Source organism: Uloborus diversus, chromosome 8 (genome assembly GCF_026930045.1).
Source record: "Uloborus diversus isolate 005 chromosome 8, Udiv.v.3.1, whole genome shotgun sequence".
In the NCBI taxonomy this organism is placed as follows: domain Eukaryota; kingdom Metazoa; phylum Arthropoda; class Arachnida; order Araneae; family Uloboridae; genus Uloborus; species Uloborus diversus.
In genome coordinates this window covers 58,129,483-58,143,431 of record NC_072738.1, presented here as the reverse complement: position 1 = coordinate 58,143,431, position 13,949 = coordinate 58,129,483, and the positions used below count along the sequence as shown (strand labels likewise).

At 34.4% G+C, this 13,949-nt stretch overlaps 1 protein-coding gene across 1 annotated transcript in view; it reads left to right on the top strand.

The window, feature by feature from the left end:
* Positions 1–13,002, top strand: part of LOC129228377 (uncharacterized) — a 71,534-nt gene extending 58,532 nt beyond the window's left edge. Inside the window, exon 2 of the mRNA XM_054863054.1 lies at positions 12,853–13,002. Within this exon, the coding sequence (XP_054719029.1) occupies positions 12,853–13,002 (150 nt within the window). The remainder of the gene's footprint in view (positions 1–12,852) is intronic.
* The last annotated feature ends 947 nt before the right edge of the window (positions 13,003–13,949 follow it).

Here is a 13,949-nt window from a genome sequence, read left to right as displayed (position 1 = left end):
TGTCCTTCGGAAAATGTGAAAATGTAAAAAAATTTTTTTATCTGTTTAAGTTTCATTTTGTTTCATTTTGTGTACTTATTCCTCTTATTAAAGGATTAAGTAGTTCACCAGAAAAGAAAAAAGAAGAGTAAAGAAAGAAAAAAAAGAAATGAAAAAAAAATGATGAGTTGACAAACCATGTCCCACTGAAATTTCCTATAAACTCTAAGAGAAAATAATTTGTCCGGAGTCTAAAAATATTCCTAGTTTCTAAGATTTCACAATTTTATCGAGCCCTAGTTATGAAAGTAATATATTTTTGAGAGTTCGTGACAAAATATCATATATTCTTGAACTAGTTTCATTAACCAGCAATGCTAAACAAAGTTCAGTGATTCTCAGCTTTAATTTAATTGCAAGTTCTTAATTCAACAAAATTTTTGGAAGCATAATGTTCAAAGAGAAAAGCCTCACTTTCCTTTTATCTCAGGTAATGAGCAAAAGCAAAGCCAGTTGTTTATTAGAGCAGTTTTCTCACATACCCCCAAAACTTCCCTTTTCTTCCGGCTTACAATTACAGAATGTTGATACATCCAAAGCTATCTTCAGAATTCTTCATTCATCCCGGGGCAAATTGAAACTCCCTTAATGATCAGATCATTTCTGCGCAACATGTTGGGAACTCTTTGAAATGAAGAAATTCAAACACGAACTTCTCTTTTCTATGAACGATATACACACACGAACCCTCCCTCCTTCCCACCTTTTCAATCAGTCATCAACAAGAAAGAATTCTTCGAAGATGAAGCCTTTTGGAAACAACCATTTCAGAGCGTAATTTAATGAGTAATCTATTTGAAGGAATTCCACCATTTTAAAACCATTTTAAATGAAGTCACTCCTCCTCTTCCAATTTTCCCTCTGCAGAGGGGAAAGATATTCTGAGGATAGGGAAATAGCGCCGATGGCACAACAGTCTCCTCTCATTAGTTAATGAACTGGGGTATAGCTCAAAGTCTTGGGGTGGGGGAAAGCGTGGCCAAATTGGGGGAAAAGAGCACGGAAGTCAAGAATTCTGAGGGTTGATTAAGAGTGCATATTGTCGGTGACTGGGATGTGACACTGAGGGATCATCAATTATGTCCGTCTGTCCCCTCCGTCCCTTTCAAACCCTCGGAGAGCAGATTAGTCAGTGGGGTGGAACGGGATCTTGGGGCTAAAGACCAAATTTGGATTTTAAGTGCAATCTTTTACGCGACTTTGGGGCAGATTGTCAGCAGTAATTGCTGGTCTAGACCTGCTGAAAAGTCAATTTCGCGAGTGGTGAGTTTGGACGTGGTAAAACTTTTGGTAGATAATTTGGACTGCACGCTATCGTTAACTGTAAAAGAATTAAGAATTCATACATGCATCGGCAGGGCCCGATAATCACTTTTGAAGACACTGGGCATAAATTGTACTTGATACCCTTGCCCCCTATAATGTATAATGAAGTAATAATGTCTTGGTGTCAAAAAGAAAACTGTAGGACGATTCCTTCGCTTTTTACTGATCGATTCATTGAGAAAAGTCCTGCCTAAATTTTAACTAAGCCTAAAAATGTTCGAGCTAAAAACGTAAATAACTCCCGCCGTATTTAAGTTAGAGCATTGAATCAAATTGTGTAGAACACGGAAAATTCTACCCTTACCAACGATATATAATATTAATGTGTGCAAGTAATTTTTCACCCTTTTAATATGCTATTTAAGCAAAATTTGAGATAAAAAATTAATCACAAAAAAAAAACTAATTTGAATTTTAAAAAATAAAACCCCAGGTGGTGCTATGGGGTCTCCTGGACGCACGTCCGCCACAGACTTCCTTCCAGAATTTCTTTGAAACCTTCTTTTTATTTACTATAAAGAGATTCTTTCAAACACTGCTTTTTATCACATTCGTCATCTTGTTTTCACTATACCGCTTTCCAGAGATAATTATAAACGATCCTGTCTATAAAGTGTTCGAGGGATGAATGTACTTCATGTAGCTCAAGCTTTTGATCAATTACACCTAAAACAGAGAAACAAACAACAAAAGAACGTAAAGTTTAAGCAGCTGTTGCTTCAAGAAATTTGTTCATTTATTTACAGTTACAACTATCAGAGGCATAACATTGACTAATTCCCAGAATTTATTACATACACTACAGATAAACTCAACGTAAACTATCCAAGCTACTTAACTAAAGTGCAACTGCATTATTAAATGAAGAAAATCTTCAAAAACTTTAGTAACAGGCAATTTCAAAATATCGTTTAGTGTTTTCCGAAACTCGTCAAGGTGATGTTTTAAATATTGATCTTTCACATAATCGAACAACTTTCTTTCATACTCTTTAAATATAATCAGTATAAAAGATCCTGATGCGGGACCGTCAGCAGTCTTCAAATCAATGTCCAAATTTTCATAATCAGCATCGACTTGTAAATCGGCTATCTGGAGAGCGTCGTCGATAATACCAAACGTAGAAGAAAGATTACATTCTAATGAGTTAACGGTTAAATTATAGTTGCCAACAATTTGAAGAGGTACTCCATTTAAGCTCTTTAAGGTTCCATTCAGATCCAGAAAACCTAAGGCACCGATCTTTGAAAACAGCAACTCCAATTGCAAGGTATACATTTTCAAGGGTGCTTCTTTGGCTTCGATTACTTTGAGACGTTTTATTTCAAAACGAGATAAGTGATATACTTCAAGCTGAAAGAAAATATCAATGTTAGTAGTTTATAAAAGTACAAATTATCGCCAAGAGCCAGAGATAAAGCAAATGCCAAACAGATCAGTCACAACATCCAAAAACTTCAGTCTCGCTCTTATTTTGAGCTCATCTGTCTGGAATAGGGAATAGCCATAACTGAGACGCAGGAAAGAAACCTCATATAGGCGTAACTTCATCTAAGATAATACCTACGAGTTTTTATCTGCACTTTTTCGGAGAAATAATGTACCAACTTTGCGGACGTCTCGATGGCATACTGGAATATTTTTTGCTTCCAGCGCGAGGATATACTCTCTGTTCAAATTAAGTTTTTTGCCTCTTTCACGGTTATGGTTATTCTAGAATGAGGAGCTTAAAGGAAAAGCAAAACTGCAATATGAATGCTGTAACTGAGTTATTCTGTACAGCTTTTAGTAGAATCCTTTCACATTGACCAAAGAGTCGAATCATAGCAAGCACTTTAAAACCGCGAAAAGAAAATTCCCAACAAAAGGATCATCAAAGGTCGAATTTAGACCCAACTCTTACCAGATGTAAAGCTTAGAGGATGTACACTAAGTGTCCAAAAAAAATCGAGGTCGAATTTTAAACGTTCCAATTTCGGAAGAAGGTGATTCGATGAGTATTACAGATATTTGCATAAATCTTTGCTCGATGCAAGCTTCAAATGCGGGCGTTGCACTAGAAGACTGTTTAGTTCGAAGTAAGCGTGGCTGGATTCGGTAGTTATGTTCGCGGAAGTGATGTAACAGAGTTCAAAAAGAGGCAAATTGTTGACCTGTACCAAAGTGAGACAAAATGCAAAAACATAGTTGAAATTAGTGGTATAGGATTGCGAACTGTTCAATGTATTATTAAAAGGTGGGAAGATGGCGGAGAAGCTACATGTGCGCGACATCTTTATGGTCGTAAATCCATTCTGGACGAACGTCATCGGTGTTCTCTAAAGCGATTAGTGAAGAAAAATCGCAAGGAACCGACCATTCAACTCACAGCACTCTTCAACGAGAGAAGTAAAACAATTTCAAAGAGCACAATGAGACGAGAACTTCAAAAATCGGAACTGAGAAGCTGTGTTGCAATAAGATCATAAAAATTGAACTGTTAATGATTGAGGAAAGGTCATGCGGTCCGATGAGTCAAGATTTAGGCTCTTTCAAAATGATGGACGCGTCAGGGTTCGAAGAGAGCCACACGAAGCAATGGACCCTACATACCTCGTTCCCACTGTGCACTCTTTCGGAGACAGTATGATCTGGGGTTGTTTCTGTTCGTCTGGACTAGACTCGGCTGCATTGTGCACCAACCAAATGAAGTTTGCACAGTATCTTAACATCTTGGATGATCATGTTGTGCCATCTATAGACTTTTATTTTAGACTTTTATTATCAGTGGTGTATTCCAAGACGATAACGCCCGAGTACACCAAGCTACAATTCTTAAATCTTGGTTCGATGAGCACGATGCATCATTTCAACACATGATTTGGCCACCACAAAGTCCAGACCTCAATCCAATCGAGAATCTGTGGGACGTCTCGAAAAGGATTTAAGATCACACACCACACTTGCTTCATCTATCGAACGTTTAGAACCCTTCTTGATGGAATTGTGGGCAAAAATAAAAACGGATACTCTACAAAAGATCACTGAAGCAATGCCACGGCGTATGAATGCTGTAATACGCACAAAAGGTGGTCCAACCAAATATTAAGACATGCGACTTTTTTTTTTTTTTTTGGACACGTAATGTATTTTGATCAACTAGTGGTTCTAATGTAAACGGCTGCTATCAAAATTTCCTACTTACGTCCATTAGCAGAGTCATTGCATTTCTTCTGCAAACGTGCCCGCACTCTGTTTTTAAACGGTATGCACCAGCAAAAAAAAACATATTTCATATGACGTCATAGCGCAACCAACAAATACGCTTCAAGCGTGGAGAGAAAATTTCAATGATCAAAAAATTTTCAACCAATGAGTTAGCTACTGCCAATACGAGGGCGTGTTAAGTAAATTAGGTAAATCAAGTGGCGTGCACTGAAGGTTTCAAGCACAGATTTAATTGATATGAGACTAGAATTATTTAGAAGATATTGTAAACACGAGTCACATGACTTTCGTCAACCTAATGTTAATAAGGTGGAGTTAAAGTATTTTGAACTAAAGAAGATCTTCATGTGAAAAGGAATTTAAATTTTAACTAAAATCAAATGGCCAGGCCTCCAGCTCTTTTTCACTAAACTTGGATTCAGAATATGGCATTTCAGGGGGGGGGTCACTATTAAAATATCTCATCTCCAGATTTAATCATACAATTACGAAAAAAAACCTAGTTATGTGTTCAAGTATATAGTGTTCAGTGGTTACCTGAAATCGCATTTTGAGATCCACTTCCGGAACATTGACATGGAACAATTTTTCTTCCATCCGGAAAGGATCTAATACAGGGATGCCAAACATTGATAATCCATTTAACACGTGATTTCGCATATCTTCTAGCAGCTCGGTGAAATACCTCTCTAACTCTTCATTTCGGTGTTCATCAATAGTTTGTTCGGCTGAAAAATTGAATGCATATCACATTAAATGATATATCTTAAACCTTATAGAAATTGCAGCAGAGAGAGATAATCACCCCATATTTGAGGCATAAATATGAAGCAATGTCTACACTTGTGCCCTTTTCCTTTCTCTTTGTACATTGTACTGTGTTCTACATTTTTCTCTATTGTTTATTTCAGCTTACAAAATAGGCTTAGAACGATATTTTAAAGAATATATCTTTTTTTAAAAGAATTATATGCATTGGGAAATATGGGGTAAAGTAAAATGATCAAAATTTTTCAGTTTGTAGAGCAACCGATCCAGCACTATTTTTGGTATGTCCTTAAACATGTAGTTGATGCCTATCAAAAAATATGTAGCTCAAAAATCAAGATATACAGGATGTAAAATAAGTCCTTGCCACATTAAAAAAATTCATAGAAAAGCAACAAACTGTCGAATGGTTTGCGCCATGACATTTCACAGGTTCAAGATTTTTTTTTATAAATCGTGGGATAAAAAAATTAAAAAAAAAAAAAAAAAAAAAACAGAAAAACCAGAAAAGGAAGAAAGTAATGATAGGTAATCGCTGTATCGTCCCAGTAAGGAAAATGAACGTCATGTGAGGCGTTAACAGTGAAAACAGCCAAGTAGTAACAGCCAAAAACAAAGCTCAGTCCGGCCGCCTTACTTATGTAGTAATCAGAGAAGTCTGACTGCAACGAGGAGGTCCCGGGTTCAAATCCCGGCTCGGACATGGATGTATTATCTCTCTCCTCTCCTTGTTCTTTCTCTGTGTGAATGTGTTGTTATGTTATGAATGGTTGCCTACCCTATAAACGGGTTCTTATGGCATGTGTGTAGTGTGGAAGTCAGACTTCACACCAAATTACGGTACAGTAGGAAAAGTGAAGCCGCGCAACCCGAATTGCCAGTCTAGCTGGCATACGACAAAAGCAACAACAACAACGAGAGTTCAGTGTGTGTACCGTTTGTGGACATGGGATGAACTTGAGTACTGTTTCGATGTGGCTCGTGCACACATTGAACTCTGGTAATGAAATGTATTGCTTTCTGTTTAATGAAATGAGCTGTGAAGTATTATGGAGCAAACCACATCATTACAATCTGTTATTTTTCTAATGGATTATTTAAATGTATCAAGGAGTTTTCGGACACCTTGTATAACAAATAATACACGTCTTTTTCAAAAGGTGATACACATATTGCAGATAACATTTTGTGGTTTGTCAAAAATAAGTTTCGCTATTATAAAATGATGAAGTTTTTGTAATTAACATTTTAAATGTTAGCTGGGATCTAATGATGTAGAGGTTCCGCGAAAAAGCTTTTAGCGAGAATTACTTGGCATACTTTTATTTTAAATGTTTTATAATTTGTCAAATGCATGCGGGCCAAAGTTAAAATGTTCATTTCGCTTAAATATTTATTCGTTTATAAAATAATTGAAAGATTTATTTATGAAGTAATTCATTTACACATTCCTTAATTTATTAACTCACTTAGTTTTTTAATTAGTTTACTTACTTTTGTTCATTTCCTCCGCTCCTTTAGCTTTTCTCGTATATTCATTTATTTATTCGTTTATTGTATCACTAACGGTACCCGCACGACTTTGCTTGTAGTAGAAAATTAAAAGGTCATTTGATTCGCCTGTACATTTACAAATAATGGATGATGATGAATTTCTCGTAAATTTGCTATTTTCATTTGCTCGCCCATGTTAAGGTTCCACGTGATGATAATTTGGTAATTTACTCGTCCGTGTTATGATAATTTGCTCGGTAAAATAATCTTAAAATTAGAATAGAAAAATGGAATTTCCGAAAAATAGCTTCGAAATGCTACGAACTAACTCGGTGCCAAATTTCATGAAAATCGGCCGAACGGTCTAGGCGCTATACAGAGGCGGCAAATAGGGGGGGTCAAGAGGGGGCGGTCGCACCCCCAAATTTTTTAAGCAGAATGATAGAAAATGGGTGAATTCAATTTATGTAAGTCGGAAATCAATGTTCATTAAAAAAAAACCTCGCTGGTTCTCAGTAACTATTTGTTGAAACTCGACACATTCCCAGACTAGAAAAAGTGTTTTTCGTTATTTGGATGATGACTTAGAAATTCACGAAATATTTTTCGGCCTTTTCACGGCTAAATATTTCATACTTGTGTGCCCAGTGTAACGATGGTATGTCCAATATGAGAGGCTCGTGCAAAGTGGTGTGGCTGCATGGTTTTCTCAGGAAAATTCCTTGATATTTTACATTCACTTTAACGCTCATTTTTTAAGTGTATATTTATTTAATGAGTTCATCGCTTTCTTTTGCTCATCGCTTTCAGCTGCTCAATGCATTATCTGCTTTCATAGAAACTTCTTAAAAATGCATGTGCTTATTGAATAAAAAAAGACAAAATACCCTTTATGGGGCTCTATAGTTATGCAATCTCGAAGTGACTTTGTTTGAATTTTTATTCAATTTGTTTCTATTGCGGAACGTGTTTTAAAAATGCTTTACTCTATCGAAACATCTTCAATCCACCACACTTAATTTTCGGACTATTCAAGCCACACTTCAATCTACAACTGATCTGTGCGTTCATACTACCATAGTTCAATCTGCAATTGAAATTGAAAATAGATTTTACATAGATGCATATTTCAATCAATGGTGAAACGTTTTCAAAAAAATTTTTCCTCCGAGCCTATTTAAAAAAGGCGCTAAAAAAAGAAAAATCCACATGATGATGTGAAGTCAAACACTGATTTTTTAATATTTTGTATGAAGTAATAGATTGTTTTTCGAATAAAATTAACACAAGATTTGATGATAATTATTTTTCTGCATGGTTGACTCTATATTATCTGGATTAGATTTTTTGAAAACGAAAAATAAAATGTTTCAATTATGAGTAAAATTTTTAGCACTTGGCAAGAAAAATTACAGGCAATATACCTAAAAACCGGTTATCACATCTAGAGATTGCAGTTCCGTCCTTGTTGTGGACTCTTCAGCCTGGAATAGGGAATAACAGAGCTGGTGGTAGATGACATCTCATTGAAGCTGAGAGCGCCGACGAGACTAGATTATTCAATGATGAAAAATTAAGCTCCTCGCAATTTTTGAAGTTGCCTGTGTGATTTTGAAGAGCAAGACATAAAAAGTGTTTTCATACATAACTTTGTTACTTCAATTATTTTTTAACTATTCCAATCGGCTCAGCTGGTAGAGAAAAATTTTTGTTTGGTTAGAGAAATATTTTCGAAGCACAATGGGCAAAAGAAAAAAAAAGAAAGAAAAAACCTTTTCTATTTAGCTGTACTGGCAAAACAGCACGACACTGGGCACTGATAGTAAGACGATTCCCTGCTCTTCTGAATTCCAAAAAACATCCATTAAAACTTTTCCAAAAGGTATAAAAACTTCAGTATCGAGATGTTTTGTATGATAACGTATTAGAAAATGAATCAAAATTTTAATTGCTTCTAAGCACTAATTTTTATTCATATTAAACCGATTTTATGACCATTTCCTGTTAGCTAATGTGTGTTTGTTACCGCACTGTGGTAATACATATTTACGAAACTCGACCCCCCAAATTAAAGGCTGAAATGCCGCCCCTGGCGCTATACGTGTAACAGACATTCAGGCATACAGAGATCCAGACATATAGACTTTCACCTTTATTATTAGTAAAGATAAAGATAAAGATTACTTATTCATTTATTCAATCATTCGTTTATGTATTCATTCATTTGGTGAAAAATATTTTTGATCATCGAATGGCAAACATTTAATATGAAAAATGTTGTGTTTTTGACTTTGCCTCGTGAATGGGGAAGATTGAAATTTTGCCACTATTTTTTGAAGGCAAAAATTTACTGCCAAATATAAAAAATATTATTTCAATGCATGTTTTTATTTTTTTTCCATTGCTCTTCCTTTATTGACTGCAATTTTCGTAACTACTTTCCTTAAAAAAAAAAAAAAAAAAAAAAAAAAGAAGAGAGGGTTACTCATATTAAGTATGTCACTTTACTCGAAGTTCTCAAACATCTAAATGAACTTCTTGCGAATTAATGGATTAATGGTTGACTGTATATTCAAAAGACCGAAGGAATGATTAAAGGAACCCAAAGTACTCAAAACGGTTGCAAGGTATCAGAAAAGAAAACCTGTAAAATAAATACCAGATTTTTGAACACAACTATTGGAAAATGAAGTTTCAAAGTCCTGAAATATAAGGTCACTTTTGTGTATGCGATATTTTAAGCGATGGAAATACATTTGAGGCAATATTTTTCAATATGCTATTGTATGTATTGGGTTGTTTACAAGAACGATTGAGGAAGTGAGAAGCAAAGTAAAATTAAAAATTTAGATATAATCAGTACAAATAGTAGGGTAACCCCCTGTCTGTCTTGGGGAAAGAGATAGTACTAGTAGCCCTGGTCGGCGCTTCAGTGCAGCATGATTTAGAAAAAAAAATGAAAGCCTAGGACGTTATCTTTATACGCGTTTTACTTAAAACTTGAAAATATCCACTTACACCCCTTTGCTTCTCACAGCCTCAATTTAATATGGTGATTACAAGTGTCTTCTTCGCCAATAAAAATAGTTCATTCGATTGTTCTGCAACAGAATAACAGTAAGAATTTCAATTGAAAAAGCAATACATGAAATAAAAATAGGTTTAAGTAAAAACTAAAGCAAGAATCGTTAATAAACTAAAAAACTTAGCTCACTTTCAGAACTTGCTCCAGCGAAGATAAACCAGAGCAAACATACTTGAACTAAAACCATTGCTTCTTTTATTTCTATAAAAGGAGGAAAAAATGTGACAGCTTGATTGTCATATGTTTTCACTGCAATACTTAGAAGAATTTCCTAAAAAAATCATTTGATGAACTATAAGAGCAGAATAAATAAGTTAATACACAAGATTTACGAATTTTTTCCACAATAGCTTGTCTTTCAATGAAATGTGCCCGATTAAGAAATAATGAAAATTTCACTGCAATGCATCGCGAAATAAGCTAATGTCCTTATTCACAACTTCTGTTTGACGTCTAGTAGTGAAAAGAAATTTCTTCGAAAATGTAAATTACCTGATTCGCTATAGAGGTAACTGAACTAAAGTTCTAAAGAAAGCGCTCGTTAATTCTTTATCAACTACGAAGCATTCTTATTTTTAGCTCAACATGACCGTTTTCATGGAATCGTAACTTTGTAATTCATCAATGGAAATTCTTCTAACTCTAAGCACAGCAACACGCATATAAGTACTTTCCGTTTTCAAAGTAACATAATTAAAAGTAAATAGGGTGACGGCCACCAGTAACAGACATGCTTAAAACATCGCTCTCGGGTTAACTCTATTTTCTGAGTCTTTTAATGCATTTAGATTTTTCAAACAATTTCTCTTTCATGCAAGTACATCTCATTTAACGTTTGGCAGTTTCTGGATCCCCTGAATTAGTTAATTCTAGTTTTACTTGCTCAATTTTGAAAAGAGGTGTGACCCTCCAGTAAGAGACACCGAAAATTCTGATGATAGCCAGTAACAGATAGAATGAAGAAAGGGTAAGTAATGGCTATAATTTTCCCTTTTGATCTTTAAAATATGCAAAAGTTCTTTATTTTTAGAACTATAAAAGCCTTATTAAATTCAAATGAACATGAAACACCAGCTGATCTCGTCGTAGCTGTTCATAACCTTCCACCACTGCCTTGTAAGTACCAACTGGCTCATAAAATTCACTAGATAACACGAGATGGTTGTACAGTCATAGAAAAAAAAACGAAACACGCGATCGTATTCAAAGACTATTGACACTAGAGACACGTGTAAGGTGTTATTGTTTCAGGAATAAAAAGTTCTACATAAGTATGTTAAAAAATTGTTGTTAAGGAGTCGTCTTCATATTAAAACGAGCATCAACTTTAAATTTTTCAGTGAGAACCCCCTTTTTTTTATCACATATTTGTAATCAGCATCATTTTTTAACTTTGCATACAAACTTTTGTTTAATTCGATCCAGCCGTTACTTCTGAATCGAGTTTTGAAAAATCCCTCTCGTAATGTTAAAACGTATTTTGATATTTTTACTCATAACACAAAAACTAGATTAGGCACGGCAAAGATTTTTTTATATCAAAATATGAATCGACCCAATAATAAAAATAAAATTTACAACACCTAAAATGAAATTTCAGTTTTTTATGAATTATTTTAATATTTTTTGAAAAAAATATGATCTGAAACCATATTAAATTTTAACAGAAAAACAATCTAGAAGAGCTTTTATGTGGGAATCAAAAATTTGAGCTCAAAATATTCGGTAGTTTTTGCGATATGCTTAAAAATTCATTTTTCCCCACTTTAGGGGACCGTATACTTTTTTAAAACAGAAATTATGAAAGTTGATTTCTTCGTAAAAAAAGAAAAAAATTGTTCAACAAAATAAGCAAACCAATTATAACGTGGTCTTTCTACATTAGAGTAACGTCTATGAATTTTTTAAATGCATAAATTTATTCGCTGTCTCTGCAGAAGAACAACATAATACTGCAGCCGTCAGTTTTTTATGGATATCGCTAAAACGACAATGTGTAAATAATGCGAAACACTACTGCATTGTCCAATAAAATAATATTTTACAGAACTTTTAAAATTAAAAGCTACACTTAAAATACTTCTGTTTTTTTTTTTTTTTTTTTTTTTTTGCGTTTAGCCATTTTCTTTTTTAAAACAATAACTCAGAAAAAAAAATTAACATGCACAACTTTTTCACAGAAACATACAATAAAACCTCATTGTCTTGCTAGTCATGTTGCACAAGTAGTGTAGAATTAATGACCCTTCCCGGTGATAATTTGCTAAAAGGAAAAATTATTGCCTTGTCTAAATCAGGATTTTTCCTCGAAAAATAGCCGACAGTGTGAAGTTTTGCCTTTAACAGTATCAGATGGGTCAATAGGTAACATTTGCTCTTAGATAAAATTAGTACTGGTTTTTAGGAATTATTAATATTATTATTATTATTATTATTATTATTTTGTAAAGTGTTTGAATAATTTTCAATGTGTTAAGATCTAGGAGAGGAAATGTCAGTCGCAGTAGTAGGCCGCGTGCTTTGAGTAGTATTGTGCACAAAAATAGTAGTTGTGGCTAATTGTGAACTTTTTTTTTTTTTTTGACTTCGTCAAAAATTTAACAAAACATTAATTTGCGTGTTAGATTAAGTTGAGTTTTTATCTATTCTTAATTATAATGTAAATACTTATTTTTATACTTACTTTCTCGGTCATTGTACGTGTATTTCACATTAAAATCATTCTCCCAAGACAAAGATAAAATTTCAAATTATTTTCTTTTTTGAATAACATGGAAAAATATCGAGAAAAAAAAGAGTTATAATAAATTATTATCAACTACTAGATGCCTATCTTATTAAATGCATGTTTTTCAGAATCCAATATCTGAACATTCGGCTCCACCTTTATGACACTGGTACTATAATTCTACTTTCTGATCTTATTCTTTAAGCAAACAACGGGCCGCATGGACCAGATTCGATCGCTGAATGTGGACCGCGTCTTCACTGCGATATTAAATGCGGTCTGGTTATGCCATTCAATGGCTGCTGTGGGTCCTAATGATGAGCACAACAGCCTTGAACGAGGTTTAACAGAATGAAGCAGGTGTCATGTCATTGAAGCTGAGAGTGCCTAAAAACTGGTGGATGAAGAAAATTTATCTCACCAGTGAGATGCCGTACACATACAGCAGATAAATTTACTTAACCTACCAGTTAATTCGCGCTCTCAACTTCAATGAGGTGACTTCTGCATCCCGCACGATTATTTCCGATTCCAGTCTGAGAAATCCACAGCAAGGACGAAATTATAGCCTCTGGATAGATAAACCCGCCTCTCGGGTATGCTAAGGCTCCTATATAAGGGGGCTATATAAGGGGAGCTGACTTATCCGACATTTTGGTTCCAAAATTGTCTGGCGAAAAAAATAGTATTTGTGCAAAAGTCTCATTTCAGAAAAGTGGTGTGAAAGCTTTAGATGTGTTGCCTGATTGATGTTTGATTATTTTATTCTGTAGATGAAGATTTATATTTATCTATTTAATTTATACAAATTAAAAACAAATAAGGTGACAAAATGAGGTTTATTACAGTAAACATTTCTTGATATGTTTTTTTTTTTTTTTTGAATTTGTGAACTAAGTAATCTTTCTAGACCTTAAGTGACATTTTACTCAACTTATCATCAATTGCTTTACGACATAGCAACCAGCGAATATTATAACGTATTTATAAATACTAGAAACGAGGTTGGATCCAATTTTGTCTTGGAACCAAAATGTCGGATAAGTCAGCCTGTCCTTTTCAAGGAGCTCTAGGGTATGCTGCGTGTAGTATTGCTGTAGGTGCGCGAGCCTAATGCCTGATACTGTAGAAAATGTTCGTTTGCAGGTATATAGTGCGCGAAACAAAATAAAAAAATGTTAAGCTTTGTTTGCATGTGCAAAGTTACAAAATCGGAGAAATGACAAGAAGTCTGATTTCGGTTCACCTTAGTTTAAGCTAAAATAATATTTCTCTTTTTAAATTTCGGGTTGAACCATCTCG